This window comes from Mytilus edulis, chromosome 2, assembly GCF_963676685.1.
Source record: "Mytilus edulis chromosome 2, xbMytEdul2.2, whole genome shotgun sequence".
Lineage (NCBI taxonomy): Eukaryota > Metazoa > Mollusca > Bivalvia > Mytilida > Mytilidae > Mytilus > Mytilus edulis.
Window position 1 is genome coordinate 84,209,497 of NC_092345.1, and position 27,050 is coordinate 84,236,546.

A 27,050-nucleotide genomic window follows, 5' to 3' on the forward strand; every position below is an offset into this window, starting at 1 on the left:
TGTAGCATAATGTGTTAGGAAGTAAATCATGAAATGTTCACATACTGTTAAATAAATGTGTAATTATAGAAGGTGGGAATAAAAGGTTAATATTATTGAAATAACATATTAGAAGGCCTTTCATTAATGCTAACGACATGAAGATCTCACAACATCACATTCAGGATCTCATTTCAATGATACCAATTTGATTATCTTTTTTCCACATATCTAACAGCTACATTATTTTGTGCAAGTAACAGAATATCATTTATGATTTGGCTTCTGATGTAAAGATCTTTATATAATATATATTCATGACTTCTGTCGTGTAAATATAACCAAGAATGTTGTAAGATGTTCATGTAGTTAGCACTGTAAAAGATTGAATAAATTTCATTAGAACTGAATTGAGATAAAATGTAATGATGATGTTCATTTTCAAGTTTTGGATGGCATACATTTTATATGTTTAGTTAGTCCTCCTGTAAACTGTGTTTTTATTGATAATCAAACTGGAATTATAAAGGTCTTTTTTCCAGAACTTAACAACTACAAAAACCCTATTGATTCCCTTAAAATTACCTAGGCACAAGCTTTAACCATACTGTTGCTTCCTATTATTTTATCATTTTTGATTAAAAGGTTAGGGGTGAGATTTAAAAACGAGATATTTAAGCTTGACATAAATCATGTCTGCAAATTAGATTCAACGGTAGTTTACAAATCTCCCAAATAAAATTGAGAATGTCAATGATTCTCAACGAAATCCATACACAGCAAAAATAACTAAACAGTTATCACATCTTTGATTTTGTCAGCCAGAAGAAGTCCTAAAAAGTAAACAATGGGTCAATATTTTTTTAATATTCTATAATAGGTAAATATCAAGTAATAGATATTTAAATCAACCCGTTATAAAATTTTATACTAAGTTCATGCAAGTTGAACAATTCTATAGCAAAAAAAAACATTTTAAGATTTGAAACCAAAATGCATTTTAATAAAGGTTAACAATTAAGATCTGTTACAAGAAGTAGGAAGTTCTGATGTGTTATAACCACACAAGACTGATACAGAAATTTATTAACAAAATATTTTCAGTGCAACAAATGTTCTGTTTAGGAATTATTTAACAGCAATTCTTCTTTTCTTTAAAAGATTTAAGAACATTTTATCAGATATTGCTAGTTGATAAGAAATTCTAGAGTAAGAATTTCCTACCAGACAAATTTAGTCTGTAAGGAAGAAACAGACTAAGAACAAGAAAATCTTGAAAACAGGTCTGGTCATAGATATTATGAAGTTAAAACTATTTCACTGGAGGCTCTAAAGAGCCGGTGTCGCTCACCTTGGTCTATGTGACTATTAAACAAAGGACACAAATGGATTCATGACAAAATTGTATTTTGGTGATGGTGATGTGTTTGAAGTTCTTACTTTACTGAACGATTTTGCTTCTTACAATTATATCTATAATGAACTTTGCCGATTAGTAACAGAGAACTATATTTGGTAAAAATTTACATAAATTTACCAAATTTATGAAAATTGTTGAAAATTGACTATAAAGGGCAATAACTCCTTAAGGGGTCAATTGACCATTTAGGTCATGTTGACTTATTTGTAGACTTACTTTGCTGAACATTATTGCTGTTTACAGTTTATCGCTATCTATAATAGTATTCAAGATAACCAAAAACGGCAAAATTTCTTTAAAAATTACCAATTGGAGGGCAGCAACCCAACAACCAGTTGTCCAATTCATCTGAAAAATTCAGGGCAGATAGATATTGACTTGATTAGCAATTTTATTTCTTGTCAGATTTGCTCTAAATGCTTTGGTTTCATAGTTATAAGCCAAAAACTGCATTTTGCTCCTATGTTCTATTTTTAGCTGTGGCGGCCATCTTGGTTGAATGGCCAGGTCATCGGACACATTTTTCAAACTAGATACCCCAAAGATGATTGTGGCCTAGTAGTTTCAGTGGAGATTTTTGTAAAAGATTACTTAGATTTATGAAAAATGGTTAAAAATTGATTATAAAGGGCAATAACTCCTAAAGGGGTCAACTGACCATTTCGGTCATTTGACTTATTTGTAAGTCTAACTTTGCTGAACATTATTGATGCTTACAGTTTATCTCTATCTATAATAATATTAAAGATAATAACCAAAAACAGCAAAATTTCCTCTAAATTACCAATTCAGGGGCAGCAGTCCAACAACGGGTTGACTGATTCAACTGAAAATTTTAGGGCAGATAGATCTTGACCTGATAAACATTTTTATCCCATGTCAGATTTCCTCAAAATGCTTTGGTTTTTGAGTTATAAGCCAAAAACTGCATTTTACCCCTATGTTCTATTTTTAGCCGTGGCGGCCATCTTGGTTGGTTGACCAGGTCACGCCACACATCTTTTAAACTAGATACCCCAAAGATGATTGTGGATTAATTTGGCCCAGTAGTTTCAGAGGAGAAGATTTTTGTAAAAGATTACTTTAATTTACAAAAAATGGTTAAAAATTGACTATAAAGGGCAATAACTCCTAAACGGGTCAACTGACCATTTTGGTCATGTTGACTTATTTGTAGATCTTACTATGCTGAACATTATTGATGCTTACAGTTTATCTCTATCTATAATAATATTCAAGATAATAACCAAAAACAGCAAAATTTCCTCAAAATTACCAATTCAGGGGCAGCAACCCAACAACGGGTTGACCGATTCAACTGAAAATTTTAGGGCAGATAGATCTCGACCTGATAAACATTTTTATCCATGTCAGATTTCCTCAAAATGCTTTGGTTTTTGAGTTATAAGCCAAAAACTGCATTTTACCCCTATGTTCTATTTTAAGCCATGGCGGCCATCTTGGTTGGTTGACGCCACACATTTTTTAAACTAGATACCCCAATGATGATTGTGGTCAAGTTTGGTTCAATTTGGCCCAGTAGTTTCAGAGGAGAAGATTTTTGTAAAAGTTATGTCGACGGATGACGACAACGACGACGGATGACGGACGACGCCAGACGCCGGACGACAACGGACTCCGGACGCCAAGTGATGAGAAAAGCTCACTTGGCCCTTTGGGCCAGGTGAGCTAAAAATAAACATATTTATATGAAGTTCTTACTTGAGGTTTTCTTTGAGCTTGTGGACTTATCATCACATTTATCAGCGAGATTTGATCTTTGCTGTTTAATGCTGTAGTAAGACTAGATTTTAATTCAGCTGCAGTCCTCACAAAATATCCTTTGCCACCAAAAGCTTCTATCATTCTCTCATAATGAGCATCAACAGTCAAACATGATGGAGGAAGACTAAAACATTTCAAATATAAGGATACAATACTAAAATTCACTGTAGAATATACAGGTTTTGGGAATAATACACATGCATGGTTTTTTTTATGTTTGATTGGTGGCATACCTTTCATTCATAAAAGGACAAACATTTAGGTAGATAATTGCTAATATAATACTAGCAAGTTTGCCCCAATCAAATTGTAGTTTGTTAACCTTTTATTTATCCATTACACAACAGAAATACCACACCACATGTCTTTCATTTTGAAATAAGGATAATGAATGCCTTTAAAAACTAGAGGCTCTAAAGAGCCTGTGTCGCTCACCTTGGTCTATGTGAATATTAAACAATGGACACAGATGGATTCATGACAAAATTGTGTTTTGGTGATGGTGATGTGTTTGTAGATGAAAATGTTATTGAAAATCTTCAAATTTTAAGAAAATTGTTAACAATTGACTATGAAGGGTAATAACTCCTTAGGGGGTCAATTGACTATTTTGGTCATACTGACTTATTTTTAGTTCTTACTTTGCTGTACATTATTGCTGTTTACAGTTTATCTCTATCTATAATAATATTCAAGATAATAACAAAAAAACAGCAAAATTTCCTCAAAATTACCAATTCAGGGGCAGCAACCTAACAACCAATTATCCGATTCATCTGAAAATTCCAGGGCAGATAGATCGTGACCTGATCAACAATTTTACTTCCTGTCAGATTTGCTCTTAATGCTTTGGTTTTTGAGTTACAAGCCAAAAACTGCATTTTACCCCCATGTTCTATTTTTAGCCATGGTGGCCATCTTGGTTTGTTGGCCGAGTTACCGGACACATTTTTTTAACTAGATACCCCAATGATGATTATGGCTAAGTTTGGTTATTTGGCCCAGTAGTTTCAGAGGAGAAGATTTTTCTAAAAGATTACTAAGATTTACGAAAAATGGTTAAAAATTGATTATGAAGGGCAATAACTCCTAAAGTGGTCAACTGACCATTTTGGTCATGTTGACTTATTTGTAGATCTTACTTTGCTGAACATTATTGCTGTTTACAGTTTATCTCTATCTATAATAATATTCAAGATAATAACCAAAAACAGCAAAATTTCCTTAAAATTACCATTTCAGGGGCAGCAACCCAACAACGGAATGTCCGATTCATCTGAAAATTTCAGGGCAGATAGATCTTGACCTGATGAACAATTCTACCAAATATGTCAGATTTGCTCTAAATGCTTTGGTTTTTGAGTTATAAGCCAAAAACTGCATTTTACCCCTATGTTCTATTTTTAGCCATGGCGGCCATCTTGGTTGGTTGGGCGGGTCACCGGACACATTTTTTAAACTAGATACCCCAATGATGATTATGGCCAAGTTTGGTTAAATTTGGCCCAGTAGTTTCAGAGGAGAAGATTTTTGTAAAAGATTACTAAGATTTACGAAAAATTGTTAAAAATTGACTATAAAGGGCAATAACTCCTAAAGGGGTCAACTGACCATTTCGGTCATGTAGACTTATTTGTTAATCTTACTTTGCTTAACATTATTGCTGTTTACAGTTTATCTCTATCTATAATAATGTTCAAGATAATAACCAAGAACAGCAAAATTTCCTTAAAATTACCAATTCAGGGGCAGCAACCCAACATCAGGTTGTCCGATTCATCTGAAAATTTCAGGGCAGATAGATCTTGACCTGATGAACAATTTTACCCCCATGTCAGATTTGCTCTAAATGCTTTAGTTTTTGAGTTATAAGCCAAAAACTGCATTTTACCCCTATGTTCTATTTTTAGCCGTGGTGGCCATCTTGGTTAGTTGGCCGGGTCACCGGACACATTTTTTAAACTAGATACCCCAATGATGATTGTGGCCAAGTTTGGTTAAATTTGGCCCAGTAGTTTCAGAGGAGAAGATTTTTGTAAAAGTTAACGACGCCAGACGACGACGGACGACGGACGACAGACGACGGACGACGGACGCCGGACGCCAAGTGCTGAGAAAAGCTCACTTGGCCCTTTGGGCCAGGTGAGCTAAAAACTAGATTAGATGGACCTTGCTTTCACTTATATAGTTACACAAGCCAGATTTACCATAAGTGTTAAAGAAATGTTTGGTTGTAAATGATCATTGAACTACATCAACTAAATAAAATGTTAAGATCAATATAAACACTAAGGCTAAATCCCTCTAATGCATTGAATGTCCTATTTTGTGTATGCATTTATAATTGCCATTGTTTATCAAGGGACACAAATACAATATTTTTGTTTGCGATTTCAGGAAATAATCATTCTAAATATCAATGAAAGAATTAACAAATGCTGTTATTGTTTTTTTACTTATTGGTATTAAACATGTATTGTATATACATTTATTTTACATTTACCTTAAAGAGAGGTCCATATCCTGTAGTGATTCCCATGACTCTCCATCCAATCCATTATAAATGCCATTGTTGTTCATAATTATCATTACAACTGGCAATTTGTATCTGAAAGTGGATTGTATTTTCTGACTTGAACTGCATAGTAAAACTTTTCATACACTTTTATCAGAACCACATAGATATAAAAAATATTTGAAAAAAACGAAGATTTAACTTGAGCAAATCAATATATAGAAATAACCCTGTCCTAATTTTCATCCAAAAGTAGATACAAATTACATAATTTCACAATAAATTCGACGTAGATCTTTATATTTGCCATTTTGATTTTTCATACTACATGTTGATTTGAAACTTCACTGATCATTACTAGTCATTCTCTGCAATTACTGCTCATAAACATTTAAACTATCAAATGAAACGCTGAGGTTTTTCTTCAAAAGGCTGAGATGGCATTAGCCAAGTTTAGTCACTCCTTCTATTGAAATATGACGAGAAACTTTGGTATGAGCACACTTACAATTTTGGTTGGGCATAACCATTTCCCCATTCCAACTAACCTTTAAGGCAAGGACACTAAAACATGTTTGCCTAAAAATGGAGAAAGTAGAAATGTTCAATATGTACTTATACATTGTGAAAACATATTTGTTCTTACCTACAAATCGTCTCCAACTCCATCCCAGAAAATCCAAAAGCTGAGTCTCCTTGAATGGATACGACTTTTTTATTTGGGGTGTGGTCCTTACACCAAGCTGCTGCGGCAACAACAAATCCAAGCCCTACACCCATTGTTCCATACGATCCAGCATCCAATCTTTAAAGTTAAAATAAAAGTTTTAAAAGCTAGTATAATGCTCTAAATATGTATCATCATCCTAACCCAAAGAAAAACTAAAATTATTATATACCATATTTTTTGTCACAATAATTTTATAATAACTATATACATAGAGAATAATACATGGCAAAATCTGTATCATATGTCATATCATCCCGAGACACCAATATCAGCCCAAGGGCCTTTAGGCCCGAGGGATGATATTGGTTGAAGGTGATACGGCATGTGATACGGATTTTGCCATGTTTTATACGCTTTATCATATATTTCAACAGGAGAGTATATATTATATGAATTGTTTTCTGATCCATAGCACTGGGTTACCTTCAGTTCTTTTTTTGTCTTGTTTTATAAGCCTTAAAAGAAATGCTCAATTACTTATCCAAAGCACCTGGGTTACCTCACTATTTGCGTGCTGAATTAAACATATTTTGTTTATTATTATATTCTTTTGTGTGTTTTGTATTTTTTATTGTTGCATTTAGTGTGCCAAAACATATGAAAACTTGACGTTCGTGACGTCACATGTACTTACCAAACAATGACGTCATTCAATAAATTGCGTTCTATTGGACCTATTTTGAGGAAAAATATTTCTGAAGCTAAAATTAATAAAAACTGACTTTATGTAAAAAAAAAGAAAAAAAGTAGGGGTGTGATAAAGGGTATGCGATAAAGGGTAGGGGTGCGATAAAGGGTAGGGATGCGATAAAGGGTGCGCATCAAAGTTGCACGATATGGATTAAACAGCAGGCTATTTATCAAATATTCAAAACTACTGTATTTACTACTAAACATATGATAAATGTATATACCACATAAATCGGCTTTGCACATATTCACTTACACATATGGAAATTTGTATGTGAAGGTTCAGTTACCATACAATGTCCTACTGGTATGCAAAAGGCTGTAAACCAATCAGGAAGCTGTATATTGAACATTAACAATGAACTATGACAAATGAGGTTATGGTCAGAAAAACCCTGTCAGACAGATATGTACACTTTAAAAACCTTCCTTTCGCCAAATATCATTGACAAATTGTTCATAGTATTCAAGAAGCTTTGACTACGCGTTGAAAACTATTGCTTGAGGTGAAGCTGAGGACAATAGTTAGTATCAAAGGGATAAAAGCCATAAAACTCATAACCATTTATTAAGTGTTTTATTATACTGAACAAAACAACTTTCTAAAAAGTTTATCTGCATACACCACTTAGAAAAAAATAGTCTATCTATTTATGTTAGTTATACTAAACAACCCTAAGATAAATACCTGTGTCTAGGCAGACTGTTCAGTATCATGGTCCTACTGATATCCATTGTGTTAGCTCCTTCACTAACAATTATGCAATCTTTTGGTAGAAGTGATCTTATCTAATATAAAAAGTAATAAACAAAAAAATTGTTTAAGCAGATTAGTATATGATCAATTCATGATTGCAAAATTCTTCAATACTTTTCTTTTTATTAAACTCAAAAACTAATGAAACTGTGTCAATCTCTTAACTTTAAGAAAACGTATAACAAAAAGTAAATTTACAAAAATACTGAACTTTGAGGAAAATTGAAAATAAAGTCTGTAATCAAATGGCATAATCAAAAGCTCAAACACATTAAACGAATGGATTAAGAATTTGAATAGTACTTTAATAAGTCAACAAAGTGTTTATATTTCTTGTGGTTTTTAATTGATAGAAAAAGAAACTTTATTAAAACAAACGAATTATTTTTTGGCAATATTCAAACTGCTAAATTTCTTTACAGGTATCTGTATCACATTCTGAAATCAAATATTTTGCTCAAAGTTAAGAAATGTAACAATTTATGAATGCTTAACAAGGTGGATCCTCCTATTTCCCTGGAAACTATCTTTAGGGAGATCATTTTTTTTTAAAGTTATCTAATTCTATATATAAACTTACCTCATCATAAGCAGCAAAGTAATTCATTGGAACAGATTTGTCATCTATCATTTGCTGTAAGAAAATAACAGTCTTCAAAAATCTGTAAATGTTGTTTAAACAGAAGACATTCACTTATACAAGTAACCTTAAACAAAAGCAATTTTGGAATTCAAGATTCAACGTTAAATGTCATATAATGTTTTTTCTATTGGTTTTAACATATTTTACATGGTACAGGTATCATTACCCAATTTCACTGTATTAAAATAGGATATAATTTTGTAGAAGTTCATAACCCCCAAAAAATAAGTGGGAAAACTGTTTCATTGAAATACAGCATAAGATTTTGATCAATCTATAGAAGTCACTCTGGTAAAGAAAAATTGCTTTAGCTGTCTCACTGTAGCTTACTTTTGCATGAGGTCAAAGGTTCAATTGCCTGCATGACGAGGGAAAATAAATATATATATAATATAGTCTAGGAGTGGTGATTAAAGAGGTTTTAACATTTTCAACAATTAATAATCGGAAATGGTGGTGATAAGGATATAACATATGGTGCACTTCAAAGGTGTTACAATTGCAATATGATTTGGGATGTAAATTGGGAGAAAAATCTAAAATGTACTAGAAAGGCCTAATGATGGCAAGCAGGAATATATTGGTCTAGAGATGGGCACTAAAATGCCATCAAAAATCATTAAAGTGATAGTGAGGTTAATGGTTAATGGTAAAGGTCTTCTTTAAATTTATAAGACACAGCATCTTGAGGGAATGTACTCATGTAGTATATTATGTTCTTACAAATACAATATTCTCAGACAATATCACTGACAAAATATTACACAGCAACACCAGCGTAAAAATTGTAGATTAAAAGAGAAAAAAGTGTGGCAATATCAGTATAAACTTCCCTTTAGTACTGTTTGCAAGATTGTGTACCTGTACTGATTGCTGATTGGCTTGAACTTTAGAGGTCAATGTTTTCCACCAAGGTGATTTGGGACTGAAAGCAAATTTTCCTGGCATTTTTCCATAAACATCATTTATCTGAAGAAAAAAAACAAATAACAATATTTTAAATCAGGATACACTGCTGATTTACTATTTTTCGGAGTTTTACTTCCTTTTAATGTCAAGCCTTTGACTTTTGTTTGCATCATCAATGTTTTCGTTAGTGGCGGCGTCCACAAATATTCACTCTGTGGTTAAAGTTTTTGAAATTTTAATATCTTTCTTAAAATAACCTGGATTTCTACCAAACTACCAAGGCTTGTTTATGATCATTATAGTATCCAGATGTAAATTTAGGAAAAAGATTTTTTTTTTCTTCAGTATTTACTTATAAATGGACTTAGTTTTTCTGCCAGGATACATTACATTAATTCTGTGGTTAAAGTTTTTAAAATTCTAATAACTTTCTTAAACTATCCTGGATTTGTACCAAAGCTAGTATCTAGAAGGAAATTCTGTTAAAAATTTTGTACCTGTTTTTTTCATATTTTACTTAGAAATGAACTCAGTATTTCTTCCAGTCAACATTACATACAGCCTGCAGTCAAAGTTTTTAAAACATTTATAAGATTCATAAACTATCCTGGATTTTTACCAAACTTGGACTGACGTTTCTTACAATCAAAAGTTACTATTGAGAGGAATATTTTTTTTTTCCCTCCTTTTTGTTGAGCCTGCAATTAACAGCAAAAGTAGGTGAGACACCGGGTTCTGCGGAACCCAGCGATCGGGAAGGTTGTGTGCCCTGGGCCTATAGCGCATATTGACAAGAAATGGCACATAGAGTGACAAATGTAAGCGCCTACATGGTGCAAGATATGTTTCACATCGTTTCGAAACGTTTAGATATCGTCAAATGGATTTCCGATCGTTTTCCGTGCCGCCATGTGTGTGTACACAACAGTATAATGTTCCTCCAATCATAGGAGCACCTTATACATTTTTTGGACGTCTCGGTTGTTTTCCTATGGTAATAGAACCATGAAGTTTAACGTCTCGGGTGTTTTCCTATGGTAATAATAGAACCATGCGGTTTAACTGATAACCCAAAAAAATGTAAATAACCATCATTCATAATATAATTTTTTATAAACAACTTTAAATTTGTGAAATTTGGCTATTACAGACGAGATTTAACTCTAATAATAATCTTTTAATTTAGTTTAGCTTGCCATTATTTCGATCGAAAACCCAGAAGCCTTTTTATGAATATAGTTTTTGTCTCCATAAAAGGCGCTTACAACTGTCCTTGCCGTTTTTTGGTCTTTGGCTCGTTTTGACATTTTGTAAACATGACTTCAGCAAATTATTGTTTTGTTCTATCAATTAATGGTACTCTCTACTGTTATTCTTGTCATCATGATTAAGTAATAATAATAATACAAGAAGTGCAGAGGAAGTGCCTGAAATGTCCTCTAATACGAAACGTCTGGAATAAGTATAGTATCGACGAAGACCCAAATTTATTGTTAAAAAAACAGCATGAACAAGTCAAGGCAACAGTACCAGTTTAAACATTGTAAATAAAGGTTATCTTTAATATTGTCCGTTTGCAAGAAGTTATTGTATATTCATTGAAATTACACAATCACAGGAACAATATCCATGATATTATTTAAAATCATAAAGGTAAGTAACAACACCTCTTTACCAAAAAATAATGATACTTTTTATTTTTTTTTACAATTTTAAGTCAATTCAAATGGCCCACTCATTTGACAACATGGCCCATTATTTTTTTAAATGGCCCATTGAATTTATTTTTGAGGGGCCCTGGGCCCATAGTGAAAAAAACCTTCCAGATCACTGGGAACCCTTACAAATTTTCTTATACATTTAATTCATTGCTGTCAGATTTAGAGATCCTATTAAAGTCAATTAAGATCAAACACTTTTATGTTAAAAGTTGATATAATTGAAAAATTATAAAATCAAAATGTTAAAAAAAAGATAAGAAGTTTAGAAACAATTTTTAGCCAGTTAAATGCTTGTTACCTGTTGAACTATAACATTACAGTCTCCAACAAGAGAGACAGCAGACTGTACATTGTTTCCCATCTGTTCTGCACATATGTCAATCTAAAATCATAAAACAGTCTTAATCATTCAGCTTTATATTAAAGTTTATGACCCCTTCTGTAGCCATTTTTGTACGAACTTTTCAAACTTCAATTGTATCAAAACTACAGATATAATGAATTATAGAGATAGGTCATTTTGTATATATACCAAGGGGAAACTTGATGCAAAGCATTATTACTTACTGTTTAATTGCATTTAATAGAATAAGAGTACTTTGTGGCAAATAAACCAAGATTTTTATAGAAAATCCACAGCCTTTAATACAGAGAGTTTTGTTATGAAATTTGAAACAAAACTTACTCATTTGCTTTTCTATGATGTGCTAGTGTTTATTTTGTACAAAAAAATCTAAAGAACCTGTAAATTCCAAAATACCTCCTGCTGAGTCACTAAAGTCGAGCACACCCTAAAAGGTGTACTTGATTTGGTCCATATTTTTACCAATAATTACATTAATAAACTTGTTTTAAGGAAATCAATGCTAGCACTGCATACAATAATCCTTTATCTATCAGTCATCAAATTGCCAAATATGAATGTACAAGGATAAAGGCTGTGGATTTTCTATAAAATTTCAATATGTTTAGCATTGAATCAACACAAGGGTACATAATCCTTAAAAACAACTGTCACATTATTCAAAATGTTTATTGAAATCTTACTTAGACCAAAATGTGAAATTGAACAACCTAGCTTTGTAAATACCTTTACTTTTTCTATCTGTTCTACCACAAAGAGTGCACAGCAGATTAGTTTTTAAGCATGATATAACTGTAATGTATTACGTTTTTAAAAAAGTATTTCTTTATAGAGTTAAATTTTTTTAGTTAAAAGTTATAGAATTCATTTTACTAGCATTTCTAATCTAATGTCATAAAATTTCAAAAAGATGTATAAATAATAACTAGATGTGTCAAAGTGACACGAATGGCCCCGTCCCAAAAAGTTGAAAAATCTGCAATTTCAATATAAACACATGTGGACACAAACATGATGGTAGTCTCACATATCAAACATCAGCTCAAAATCTGGAGGCGTATAGAAAAAAAATCTGTATAACTGTGATTTTCAATAATTTATCAAAGTCCAAAGCCCGTAATTTCAGCAAAAATTAGTGGAGCAGAACTAAACTTTAACTTGACCTGTAACTCATCATGGTTAACTCACATACCAAAAATCAGCGCAATATCTAAAGGCGTTTATAAAAAAAGTCTATCTATAACTGTGATTTTCAAATTTCTCAAAGTCCAAAGACCGTAATTTCGGCAAAAATTAGTGGAGCGAAACGAAACTTAAATTTGATCTGTAACTCATCATGGTTAACTCACATATCAAAAATCAGCCCAATATCTTAAGGCGTTAAGAAAAAAAAGTCTGTATAACTGTGATTTTCAACGATTTTCAACAAATTCTCAAAGTCCAAAGCCCGTAATTTCCGCAAAAATGAGTGCAGCAAAACGCAACTTAAACTTGATCTGTAACTTATCATGGTTAACTCACATACCAAAAATCAGCCCAATATCTGAAGGCGTTTTGAAAAAAAGTCTGTATAACTGTGATTTTCAACAATTTTTCAAAGTCCAAAGCCCGTAATTTCTGCAAAAATTAGTGGAGCGGAACTAAACTTAAACTTGATCTGTAACTCATCATGGTTAACTCACATACCAAAAATCAGCCCAATATCTGAAGGCGTTTAGAAAAAAACTCTGTATAATGGTTTGTTGCAGAATGACAGAATAACGGAATTACGGAAGTACGGAATTTCGGAATTACGGAATATCAGAATTTCGGACAAGGGTAAAACTATATGGCACCGACAACTTCGTTGCGGGGCCATAAAAATGTTTACCTGGATAATTTTGACTTTTGGATTAAATCTTGGAGGTAGACCAAAGTGCAGAATCCAATTAAGCCTAGCACCAAGTAATACTATTACATCAGCTTCTTGCAATGCTCTGAAAGAGGCAATCAAAGAATTATTCATATCATTTGATATTTGTCTAAACGTATGTATATTTTGTCATCTGTAATGCCACTATTGTCATGTTCCTTGCTGGTGAAAGGTTAAGTTTTCATATATCAAGTTGTCTTTAGTCCAGTACCACAGCTCGATTTATATAATATAAAAGAAGTTCTGATGTAAATTTTGATTTGCAAAAAACTGTTGGTCTTCCATTCTATGTTACTGTGATTTTTTTGATTTATTGCCCATAAAACAAGTTTTTGTAAAATCTTACACAATGTGCATCTGCTAAGCCATTTTGCTTGAGAATCTCAAACATGAAGTTATCTACAGTGCTACCTAACATGTTGTCTTAGTTATAACGCATTACTTTAATTGAAATATAAAGTGCAAAAAGAGAATAGGGTAGCTCTTGGAAGAATCAACACAACAATGATAACTAGTATTTTTTTCTTCTTACTTTGATCTAGCTGGAGCCACACACAACGGATGGTCATCTGGTAGTACACCTTTCCCCATTGGTGTCGGTAAAAATGGCAGTTTACATCCTTCCACTAGCTCTCTGACGGAATTTTCTGCTTGTGCATATGCAGCTCCTGTGAAGTAGATTACAACCATTAAAAGCCATGATAGTATTGGGGATAATTTCTTGAGGTTGATAAAATTTATAAAAGTACAAAATAAACATGAATTGCTAATTTAGTAAAAATATGCTATATAGATTATGAAATAAAATTGAATAGTTGACATCTAGAAATGTTGATAGATTATTTTGTTTACAAATCTGACTATCTATAATAGTTGTTAAGACAGAAGGAGCAGCCATGTGTAAAAAATAACATTTCAGGATAAAAGCATTTATAAAAGTCTATAGGACCGATGCCCCTTTTGTACTATCATTAGCCTTTTTTTAGTGAACCATGGAATTAGGGTAAAAAACCATGATTTATCATATGATTATATCACATGTGTACTATGTTTCAATATGATGAGAATGCTACTTCATAGTAAATTATCTTAACCAAAAAACTTTAATCTGAGAAATCAATGTTCTATGATATAATATCAAGCAAAAATAAATTAATATTCAGTGAACCATGAAATCAATGTCAAACCCAATTTTTCTTAAAATTTAAGTTTACATTATAATGTACATGTACACCTAGATTCAAATTGATGTGAACAAAACTTCATGGTCAACTTAAAATTCATCCAATTATGTTGTTTAACAAATCTAACAAACCCTCGGCCAATTTGATGCAATCAACAACAACCCTTGCTGAGGTATCTATTCGTAACTTCATCTACTTTCTATTGAACCCATGTTAAATACATATATAGTTAGAAAATTAGTATACCTACCTTTCCCAATAATAACAAGAGGTTTCTGGGCATAGTACAATAAATCTGCAGCATCTCTCACTTTGTCAGGGTCAGCTAAGGTCAATGGAGGTGGTGGACATACAACAAAAGGACTGAAAGATGAAAAATAGCATCAGAGTACATGTATCAGTTGTAATTATCACAGTAGAATTGCCTTAACTCCCTAGTTAAAATATCAGTGGTACAGTAATAATTTTTAAGTAAAATTATGCTGCATTATCTAATTATTTTGGTGGTGTTAAGGGTCATAAAAGTATTAGTTTTAGAACATGGCAAACTTACCCAAAACAGATTAATTCTCATGTGCTACTCTTCCAATGAGTAAAAAAAGATGCTCTACAGTGTTGTGCTGTAACAACCATCTCAATCGTCAATGACAAGCAAGAAAATTATGGTTTTAAATTCAAAGCATTACACATTTAAAAACATTCTCCTACTTACCATTCATTATTCATTTCATGCAATTGGTTAATTTAACAAAAACAGGCATAAGGAAACATGATCATAATAATACTAAACAAGAATGTGTCCATAGTACATGGATGCCCCACTTGCACTATCATTTTCTATGTTTAGTGGACCGTGAAATTGGGGTAAAAACTTTAATTTTGCATTAGAATTAGAAAGATCATATCATAGGGAACATGTATACTAAGTTTCAAGTTGATTGGACTTCAACTTCATCAAAAACTACCTTGACCAAAAACTTTAACCTGAAATTTGCAATATCTTTTTCTATGTTCAGTGAACCATGAAATATGGGTCAAAACCTATAATTTGGCATTAAAATTAGAAAGATCATATCATAGGGCACATGTGTACTAAGTTTCAAGTTGATTGAACTTCAACTTCAATAAAAACTACCTTGACCAAAAAGTTTAATTTGAAGCGGGACAGACGGAAGAACGAACAGACGGAAGAACGAACAGACGGACGGTCGAACGGATGCACAGACCAGAAAACATAATGCCCCTCTACTATCGTAGGTGGGGCATAAAGAAGACCTTGAGTCTATGAACTACCTTGGTATGCTTATGATAAAGTGCTTATCTGGTGGGTAGGAAGTTTGTGATTCTCTTGACAGGGGAAAGTGGTGCTTTAATATTTTACCATCCAGCACTTGGCATTCACAAGTAGGAGCAATGTCAGTTAAAAAAATATATAATGGATTCACATGTCTGCCAGCAAACCACTTTATATGTGAGTTAGATGGTTTAATTGACCTGGGATTGATGACATTAACTGTCATTAAACAATCTTAAAAGAGAACAAAAGAGTTTTTATAGTTCGTCATATTTACCTGATATTTTTTTCAAGGACATTCTGATTAATCATGTTGCCTGGGAAATCTAAATACACAGGACCTGGTCTTCCAAAGGTACTAAATCTTACTGCCTACAAATAATACACTATCAATGCCAGTCAAAGTTGAACATCCATTTTCCTACAAATCATGTGTTTTAGCATGTTCCTACCCTGTAATCTTAGTTTTATGTATTATTCTTTTTAGGAGGCAAGTACAAAGCAGAAGGAACTTTACTAAAGATTTGGGTCTTTTTTTAAATCAAATTTTAAGGAGTTAATGACAAAATACAAAGATATATTTTGCAACGGAACTTATTTTCACATATTTAGTAATTGGATAAATATGGGAAATAACAACACGTTCACATTTTCCCAGAAAGGTTTACATATGACAAGCACATTTACTTTCATCTTACTTTTACTTCGGAAAGTATATCATTTACAGGTACATGAAACTAGAGGCTCTAAAGAGCCGGTGTCGCTCACCTTGGTATATATGTGAATATTAAACAAAAGAAACAGATGGATTCATGACAAAATTGTGTTTTGGTGATGGTGATGTGTTTGTACATCTTACTTTACTGAACATTCTTGCTGCTTACAATTATCTCTATCTATAATGAACTTGGCCCAATGAAAGTTGTTAAAAATTGACTATAAAGGGCAGTAACTCCTAAAGGGGTCAACTGACCATTTCGGTCTTGTTGACTTATTTGTAAATCTTACTTAGCTGAACATTATTGCTGTTTACAGTTCATCTCTATCTATAATAATATTCAAGATAATAACCAAAAACAGTAAAATTTCCATAAAATTACCAATTCAGGGGCAGCAACCCAACAACGGGTTGTCCGATTCATCTGAAAATTTCAGGGCAGATAGATCTTCACCTGATGAACGATTTAACCCCCGTGTCAGATTTGCTCTAAATGCTTTGGTTTTTGAGTTAAAAGCCAAAAACCGCATTTTACCCCTATGTTCTATTTTTAGCCCTGGTGGCCATCTTGGTTGGTTTTTTTAAACTAGATACCCCAATGATGATTGTGGCCAAGTTTGGTAAAATTTGGCCCAGTAGTTTCAGAGGAGAAGATTTTTGTAAAAGCTAATGACGGACAACGACGATGACGACGGACAACGGACGCCAAGTGATGAGAAAAGCTCAACAAACAACATATACTGACTAAAGTCACATTATAAAAGCCACTTATGTCAAAATTCATAATAACTTAAGTTATTATCTGGCAACCATAATGCAATAATTGCTATTTTTTTATACATAAACTAAATTGAACTGCAGTTCATGCTAGGTATTAATATTATAAAATTCTTAAATGAAGAAGTAAATTTATGGGCATATTGGCCCCTTGACTTTGATTTTTTTTTATCATGAATCTATCAACTATCATTCTTCAAAAGTTCATAAACAATAAAGTTTGCCAGATATCGGTATTTAAATTAATACATATTTGTATTAGAACTTCAAACTTCTTGCATTTAATGCAACACTTCCAAAATAACCTCATTTTGAGAACTTTGACATCTGTGATTTAAATTAAGATATGAGACAAGTGCTTACCTTTTCAACATAGAAAGGAATTCTTCCAGTTGAATTTGGTCTTGCTGTATATTTTGAGAAAGGACGTGCAATATCAACCTACAAAAATATATCTCACATTATTAAAACTTCTTATGCTACAATATAAATGTATCAAATAATTTTTGGTTGAGATATACAACCATAAGTTTTTGATAATGTTTATTCCCCATTAAAAGTGCAGACTTTCAATCATATCATACACATGCAACCCCCCTCGACAAAAATCAAAACAAACAAGCAAAGTGGCATCCAAATTTTGGCAGTTGGGGTTAACAAACCATACTTTAACCAGATGCTCCGCATGGCGCAGCTTTATACGACCACAGAGTTTGAACCCTGAACATTGGGGCAAGTATGGACACAACATTCAAGCTTGATACAGCTCTGAATTTGGATTGTGATTAAATAGTTGACACAACACAGGTTTCTGACACATAATGAATGTGGTCTAAGAACTTGAACTTAAAAACTTTAAATTTTAAATTGGACATTACCTACTATGGTCCAATATCCAAAATCTAAATACATGGTTAGATTCAGCATATCAAAGAACCCCAAGAATTCAATTTTTGATGAAATCAAATAAAGTTCAATTTTGGACCCTTTAGACCTCAATGTGGACCAACCTGATAACCGGGCCCAAACATCAAAAATCTAAATACATGGTTAGATTAAGCATATATCAAAGAACCCCATATATACAATTTTTGTTGAAATCAAACTAAGTTTAATTTTTGACTGCAATTTGGACCAACTTGAAAACTGGGCCTATAATCAAAAATCTAAATACAGGTTTAGATTCAGCATATCAAAGAACCCCAAGGATTCAATTTTTGTTGAAATCAAACAAAGTTTAATTTTGGACCACGATTTGGACCAACTTGAAAACTGGGCCCATAATAAAAATTATAAGTACATGTTTAGACTTTAGATTCAGCATATCAAAGAACCCCAAGGATTCAATTTTTGTTGAAATCAAACAAAGTTTAATTTTGGACCACGATTTGGACCAACTTGAAAACTGGGCCCAAAATAAAAAATCTAAGTACATGTTTAGATTCAGCATATCAAAAAACTCCAAGAATTCAATTTTTGTTGAAATCAAAGAAAGTTTAATTTTGGACCCCAATTTGGACCAACTTGAAAACTGGGCCAATAATCAAAATTCTAAGTACATGTTTAGATTCAGCATATCAAAGAACCCCAAGAATTGAATTTTTGTTAAAATCAAACTTAGTTTAATTTTGGACCCTTTGGACCTTAAAGGGAAACTTCGCAAAAAAATCAAAAATTGATATTATGTCCATTCTGTATAAAAATGCTCAAATTTAAAGATATTAAAGTTTTATTCCGCTAAATAAGAGATCACCATCGATTTTAAATTTTGAGTATCAGTTCTCTGCTCTCCGCCATCTTGTCACCTTCTCCGATGAAAAATCCCGATATGTCTATAAACCACAAAGGAACAAAACTACAGTAAACGATGTAGTTGTAATTGCGTGTCGATATCTTGTCAATCGTACGGTTGTTTTATCTGACTGACTAACTTGATACGGAAAATGGTCTTATATTTTTAAATAACCATATAGTCTGTTATTTTTAAACTGATAATATTGTAATTAGTTAAAAAGTCAAAGTTCAAATCATAAATAAGTGTTCCGTGGAAATTGTTTTCGAAAATCTAATTCGTTCATAATTCTTTCAAGTAATAAACTTTATTTAAATAAATTCGGATCTTCCCTCATCTGATCACCAGCATGGCTAAAGGTATTACTCCCAAAGGTATTGGAAGGGGTGTAAGGTGACACGTCCAGGTATTCAATCGATTTCCTGTCCGGCTGGCTTGCAAGTTCATGCATCGTTTCACTTCTGTAGGTATTGATCAGTGTACACGACCGTTACTTATAACTTTCCATTTTGAACTATCAGGTGCATGTATAATATACATTTTTGTCTTGCGTGTCCGAAAGTGATATTTATACTAGTCATTACTGAACTCATACGCTTGTTTATAAATAACATTTCTGGTGTAAAGAATATTATCTATAAAAAAAAAATTAATACAAAAAAAAAAATTGAAGAAATACAAATCTATTTACATATTTTTCCAAGGGTTAATTTGGGAAAATGTAATATATACTCATTGTCAATAGTTTAGGACAGATTGGAACATACCAGAATTATTGATTTAAAAAATGTGTGCACTTGTCGACGATTCGTGTATACATACGCCTGGGTAGAAAGTTACGGAACTATAGTCAGTAGCGCAATTTAAAATATGTATACATGTATACATTGAACATAAGAAAGAAACATACATTTTGTGTAAATTGTGGTAAAAGTTTTGTAAATTATTATAGACTAGTCCACGTATGCCAACAGTATGTAATCAACGAATTCGATAGACTATTGTATACCAAAAGAAGAAGAAGAAAAAAAAGAAACAATTTGATTTAAATACAGGTCAATTTATAACTTGCTTTGGTTCATCGAAGTTAAGAACATAGTAAACTCACAGATTTATATATCAATTAGATTGTTCTCGAATAAAGGACGAAATTTGTCATCATCACAATTGTTCCAACATTCATGTAAAATATATGCAACTAGACGTACACTAATAATCCCCAAGGGATGTGAATATTTTCTAGGAAAACTATTGAGTATCAATTTCGGGATTTATTTTCTTTCTTGATATTCAATGACAGCAATTTAAAGAATAAACTGCTTGTCGGATATTTGTCCGCTTTAGGGGTATTCTTGCAAGTTGAACAGACTTATAATAACATTCAAAAATAGGGAATGATAACATTAAATTCGTTGTCTTTTAATTTTAAACATCGTTGGTCAAATAGTTATTTAAGTATATATATACGTTGGGAGACGACGATTATTATAGTAGTCTCAGATTTTAATAAGGACGTTCCCGATTATGAATAAATTTGGTTGACGTTTTTCACACTTGAAAAGAATATCTATTCGTAATTTTTCGATTCCATTCCAATACAAAAGTATTTTTTCTTTATTCGTACATATTATATTCCGCTTCGGTAGAGTTATCTTCAGATAGTTTCATATATTAATTAATACATGGCTTTCAAAAGTCTAAATGTAAGTTTTCTCGTACATTTTTTCGCCCAATAAAGACAAATAAAAATGATTTAGTAAAGCTATTTCTAATTTCTAAGTCCCCCTTTTTTATGAGACATAAATCAAGGACAAGACTTGTATATCATTTCATTCTGACATATGAATTAAGTTTCCCGTCTTTAACCGAAAATTGTGTATTTCTTAGTAAATTAACTTATTTGAATTCAAATAAATAATAGCACCAAATATAATTAAATAATTCCACGGCGACCAATTTTTATTTGTCACCAACTTGAATATGTATTTTTAATGTGTGTATTAAATGCTCCCACTGATCCGAATAGACAGTCACACCTAGCAAGGTGTGCCCTAGAGGCGTGGTTAAATACCGAAGTGCAAATAACAATTTACCTTTCAACAAGCCATCTACGAGTATTGCCACAGAACCGTGAATACACACATCGTATAAACCTAGTCATAGCAGAGATAGTAAAAGGTCAATAATCATGAGTACACCAACATATTGTCTTTACAGATTATTGTACTTTAATTTGTTCACCTTATCAGTCCGAAAATGCATTTATTAAAAATAAATTTATAACTTTTTGTGTTGTCTACAAACATAATTCGAATATATACGTTTAACATAGATAATTTATCTCACGAATGAGTACAATTGAACGTCTGTGCGTTTTATCTTCTTATTATCGGATGGTTATTAGATAAAGCATAAGTCATCGGCGCGCTTACGATTACGTTAAAATATGATTAAAAACCAAGACTTTTAATGATTGTATTTTAAATCCCGGCATGCAAAAATCAGGAGAAAACGTCACGACCTACAGGAAGTAGTTGATATTTTTTCATTAATTATTGAATTTCTCCTTTATTACTGCACATATAGCGATAAAACCTTGTGAATATATATATTATGTCATAATGAACATATTTAAACCATAAGTAAAAAATCGTGAATTTTCCCTTTAATGTAGACCAATTTGAAAATGGGACCAAATATTAAGAATCTACATACACATTTAGATTCGGCATATCAAAGAACCCCAATTATTCAATTTTTGATGAATTCAAACAAAGTTTAATTTTGGACCCTTTGGGCCCCTTATTCCTAAACTGTTGGGACCAAAACTCCCAAAATCAATCCCAACCTTCCTTTTATGGTCATAAACATTGTGTTTAAATTTCATAGATTTCTATTTACTTATACTAAAGTTATGGTGCGAAAACCAAGAATAATGCTTATTTGGGCCCCTTTTTTGCCCCTAATTCCTAAACTGTTGGGACTTCAACTCCCAAAATCAATCCCAACCTTCTTTTGTGTTCATAAACCTTGTGTTTAAATTTCATTGATTTCTATTTACTTATACTAAAGTTATTGTGCGAAAACCAAGAATAATGCTTATTTGGGCCCTTTTTTTGGCCCCTAATTCCTAAACTGTTGGGACCAAAACTCCCAAAATCAATCCCAACCTTCCTTTAGTGGTCATAAACCTTGTGTCAAAATTTCATAGATTTCTATTTACTTAAACTAAAGTTATAGTGCGAAAACCAAGAAAATGCTTATTTGGGCCCTTTTTGGCCCCTTATTCCCAAACTGTTGGGACCAAAACTTCCAAAATCAATCCCAACCTTCCTTTAGTGGTCATAAACCTTGTGTTTAAATTTCATAGATTTCTATTCACTTATACTAAAGTTATAGTGCGAAAACCAAAAGTCTTCGGACACCGCCGACGCCAACGTCATACCAATATACGACCAACAATTGAAGCGGTCGTATAAAAAGGGGATCATCAATTTTTATTATCCAAATGTAGACAGCTTCAAGACCTGCATTTATTCCTATTTTCAAAACCTGGTGAATACAAGCCTTCTATTAGTGACCAATAAAATGTGTTTAAAAATCACACCAATTGGTCACTTAATAGTGGAAAGTTACAACAAGAGATAAAGTAAGAAAATCATAATATCTACTTAGTGGTATCTTGACATATATTCTTCACAAAACAAAAGTACATTGTATTGCAAATTTATGGGAAAATACAAAACCTGCTAATACATTCTGAAAATGATTATACTGTGAGTTTTCGATCTTGTTATCTCTCTGATATATCAATTATTACTATATTGTCTGTTGTAAGTTACCTGAGGACACTCCTGAAAAGCATCCATCCCTTCCTGATCTTGTTCACTAGATCCACCAATCACAATCATTGGCCTAATACAAATGTGGTCAAAATTATTATCTCAAACATAAAGCATTCATTATAATATAGACACAGTTTTATTGTATTTCCAACAAACAAAACTTTGAATTATGTACATTTATTAGATACAACCTGTGTTTTAGTTCCAGACTTTTTTAAAGATTTTAACAAAGTGTTTAACTGTAAAAAAAAGTTGAAATAAATCATTTAGTTAACTTTGAACTTTAATATACCTGTAATTTAAGTTGCAAATTTAAACTTAAGTGTCTGCTCCATGTTAAAGGTGTCATTGTGACTTTGAGATGAAGAACAGCAATAACAGTGTTGTTACTTTTGGACATTTGGTCTTCATCATATTAGTGTTGTAAGTAACCGATGTTGACATATATCCTTACAGAACTTTGTTGTGTTTGGACAATAAACAACAAATGATAAATAATGTTTTAAAATAAATTATGAGGGATCTCAACATCATTTGTTTCTCTTCTTCCAAATACAGGTGACTCTTGTTATCTCGAAATTCCAAAGCAAAATGTTATTCCAAATTGAGAACAAACATTATATTTACTCCTGATATCTCAAAACTTCTGTTTTCTCAAATCATATTGTGGAATTGTATCAGCTTTAACCTTTAATATAGCAAAAGTTGAAAGTATATTTATTCATTTTATTTACCAGCAGTTTTCCATAGCATTTGACATGCCAGCCAAGGCATGTACCAGTCCTGGTCCAGACACAACCAGACAAACAGCAGGTCTAAAGGTAAATGTTATTATTTATATTGTCATAAAAACTACAACAGAACAAACTAGAAGTACAGTAAGCAAATCTCACAAAATTGCATGGGCCCCACATTAAGCAATGGCAATGTCCTTCCAAAAGACTATTTGAATAAAAACTTGAATTGTCACTCAATGTATATGAAGGTGTATAGTAAAAATAAATCTGTATAACCATTATGTTCATGAAAATTTTCATAGTAAAAAAAAAACAGCAGAGAAGAACAAAGTGTAAACTCAATATATAAGTCATCATAGTAGACTTGCATACTAAAAATAAGCTCAATGTGTGAAGGCATTTAGAAAAAAATCTGTATATATCTGTTTGTTGCAGAATGATGGATAATGGCAACACTATATGAGTCTGCAGGGCCATAAGAATAGTAAGATTCTGTGAGTTTCATACTATTCAGCAGGAACTGACAAAGGAATGGACTTCACATCACTATATACTGGTCTCTTCAGAAAGCAGTGGGTATAAAAAATATTGCCATAAATATTGGTCAAGATCATCATATCGTCAATGCTTAAACTCAAAGATCATAAACTATTTTTTGAGTTTGGGAGATATAGCTAATTTATGATGGATGAAAACAATAATATGATGAGGACAATTAGGTGTGACAAATTCAATGAAGAGAAACTTCAAAGTTGGTCTCATTAAAAGTAATAATGTTTTTTAAAACTGATTAATTAAAAAATGTGTCAGCAGACACCAATCTTAATAAACCAGAATGGGGAGGCCTTAGGGTGATCTATTTTCACCATTTTAGATTAAAACTATTCTAGTCTTTCGTTTAATATGTTGAGGATTTTTTAATGTGTCATGAATTATTTTTTCATGAAGTTGAGACTTGTTAGAGATTTTGCATATCATTAATAATACCTACTTTCTAGTCATATAGCCAATGATTGAAGCACCATAGGATGCCTACAAAGACAGAATATGTGAGTTTTGTATTTTTATTGCTTGTATCTATTAGTAATGTTTCAACCCTAGTCATTTAAAGCATGATAAGAGAAAAGTGAGCATTATATTTTTCTTGTTTGTGTCCATAAGAAATGTTTCAAGTCTACTGTCGAAAGAGCCTTTATGCAATTATAGTGACTATTTAACTTATCTTAAGAGAAAAAGTCTTTAACCCAACAAGGTCAACTAATACATGCGTTACTGAAAGTGCAAGACCTTCACGAATAGTCAAGATCCTCCAGCACTATGTAGCTAGTATTAATCTGCTTCAATGAGACTTGAAAACAACTTTCATGTAAAAGACATTTTAAATTGATCATATACTCACTGCTTGTTCATTTCTCATCCCAATGTATCTTATACCCACTTCCTGTGCTGCCATTGCTATTTCTGTGACAGGAATTCCAACAATTCCGAACATGTACTCAACTCCCTGCAAAAGTATATATAGACTGCATAAATTTGTGTATTTTTTTGTGGTAGATTTCATCCATCTTATCTACTGTAAATTCAGAACTTATTGCGAGGATTTATTATTGCGATTTTGTCATTTTAGACTAAAAAGTAAAATGCAATTTTAATTTTTGTGATATTGAGAAAATCCTGTTTATTTCATATAAAAAAAATCGAAATGAGAGTTTCAATTTTTTGCGATTATGACCCTGTTGCATTGTTCGCAATAATTAAAACATCGCAACAATTTCGGATTTACAGTATACATGGTATATAGTACACACAATACATTCATTTAAGGTTTGCTTGCAATTGACCAATAATGTTGACTTTCTGCCATAAGATTTGATGAAACTTTTAATTCAAATTCAAATAATACTGATTATCATATGCAGTTCTTTAATTTCAAAATCATAACATTTTAATGTCCATGTGATGCTCACACTATAAATAGAATTTGAATGACAAATCACCACTGCCACTAATCAATAATAGTAGACATGTGTGGATACCATTATAGGAGCCAAATATGAGCTAAAATGTTAGAAGGATCCATTTTGTTCTGTACGTTTACTACAGAAATTAAATTAGGGGGCTTGAAATTAGACTTATTTTAAAACAGGTTGGTCCTATAAGCAACTTTTTTTACCACAAGCCCCGTCTGCACAATCATTTTCTATGTTCAGTGGACCGTGAAAATGCGAGAAAAATCTCTAAGTTGGCATTAGAAATAGATAGATCATATCATACATGTAGGAAACATGTGTACTAAGTTTCAAGTTCATTGGACTTCAACTTCATCAAAAACTACCTCGACCAAAAACTTTAACCTGAAGCGGGACAAACAGATATACGGACGGACGGAGGTACAGACCAGAAAACATAATGCCCATAAATGGGGCATAAAATTTGTCTATAAGAAAACTTGTACGATTGCCACTGCTTGGTTATGTGTGTTAAATGGTAGTCCAAGTGGTTATGCCGTCTAGCAAGGATATTTTAAATTTTTTGTTGAAGAAAGTCCCAGAAAAAAAATTCAAATTGCAAGATGCCATATTATTTGGACTTGTTAAATGGAAGCAATTTAAAATGATTTGGGTACTATTACTTAAACTTCATGCTTAAGCAAAACTTGCCAAAAGGTCAAAAGATAGAACTTCAAATTATCTTGTTGAACATGCACCGTTCGGCGACCGACATAAACATTGATTTTGAATTTGTGAAAAAAATTATTAAACGTATCACTTTTATGCTAGAACTAATTATCAGTCTGCAAACCTGAGCTTTCAGTGCAGTACAAAGTATATGAGCACCGTCCATGGTTTTCGTGTCGTCTGCCATTTTGTAAGTCACGTGGAAAAAGACACGATCCGACTAATCACCTACAAAAAAAGACATATCACAATCACACAGGACAACAACAAAAAAATTCCTACCTATAAGTCAACGATACTGCTATATTTCAAAATATCAATGCGATATTTGTCTTATATCATAGCGATGATTTTTTATATCAAAAATTTATGAATGCAATACTTTTCTAATATAACTGCTATAGTTTTCTAATATAGAATTAATACGATGACACGTCACAATGCATGTCAAGAAAACTGCAAACATAATTCACAAACTTAGATCATGACTATTCTGGATCACATCCGCAATTATATTCACTGTATAGTCTATTTGATTGGATTTTTAGACATCCGTATTTTCCGGAAATAATCTGAACTTCTCCGTATTTTCACTAGTGC

The 27,050-nt window shown here is 32.2% G+C and overlaps 1 protein-coding gene across 1 annotated transcript; it reads right to left on the minus strand.

The window, feature by feature from the left end:
• Window positions 1-678: 678 nt before the first annotated feature.
• On the minus strand, window positions 679-26,679 carry LOC139510347 (2-hydroxyacyl-CoA lyase 1-like). Its single transcript, XM_071296903.1, has 18 exons — window positions 26,575-26,679; window positions 25,172-25,276; window positions 24,764-24,804; window positions 23,770-23,850; window positions 23,033-23,105; window positions 17,762-17,839; window positions 16,181-16,275; window positions 14,860-14,972; window positions 13,958-14,093; window positions 13,384-13,489; window positions 11,448-11,531; window positions 9,381-9,488; window positions 8,457-8,510; window positions 7,808-7,908; window positions 6,346-6,504; window positions 5,688-5,792; window positions 3,122-3,308; window positions 679-812 (listed from the first exon to the last, which is right to left on the minus strand). The coding sequence occupies exons 1-18, from the start codon at window positions 26,635-26,637 to the stop codon at window positions 780-782; spliced, it is 1,722 nt and encodes a 573-aa protein (XP_071153004.1). The 5' UTR covers window positions 26,638-26,679; the 3' UTR covers window positions 679-779.
• Window positions 26,680-27,050: the final 371 nt, after the last annotated feature.

Coding starts and splice junctions, on each gene's coding strand:
- LOC139510347 (XM_071296903.1), bottom strand. CDS start 26,637: ATGGCAGACGACACGAAAACCATGGACGGTGCTCATATACTTTGTACT. Junction 11,532..13,383: donor CAAAAGTCAAAATTATCCAG/GTAAACATTTTT, acceptor TTATGATTTTAG/ATTGACATATGTGCAGAACA. Junction 9,489..11,447: donor GTAATGTTATAGTTCAACAG/GTAACAAGCATT, acceptor TTTTTTCTTCAG/ATAAATGATGTTTATGGAAA.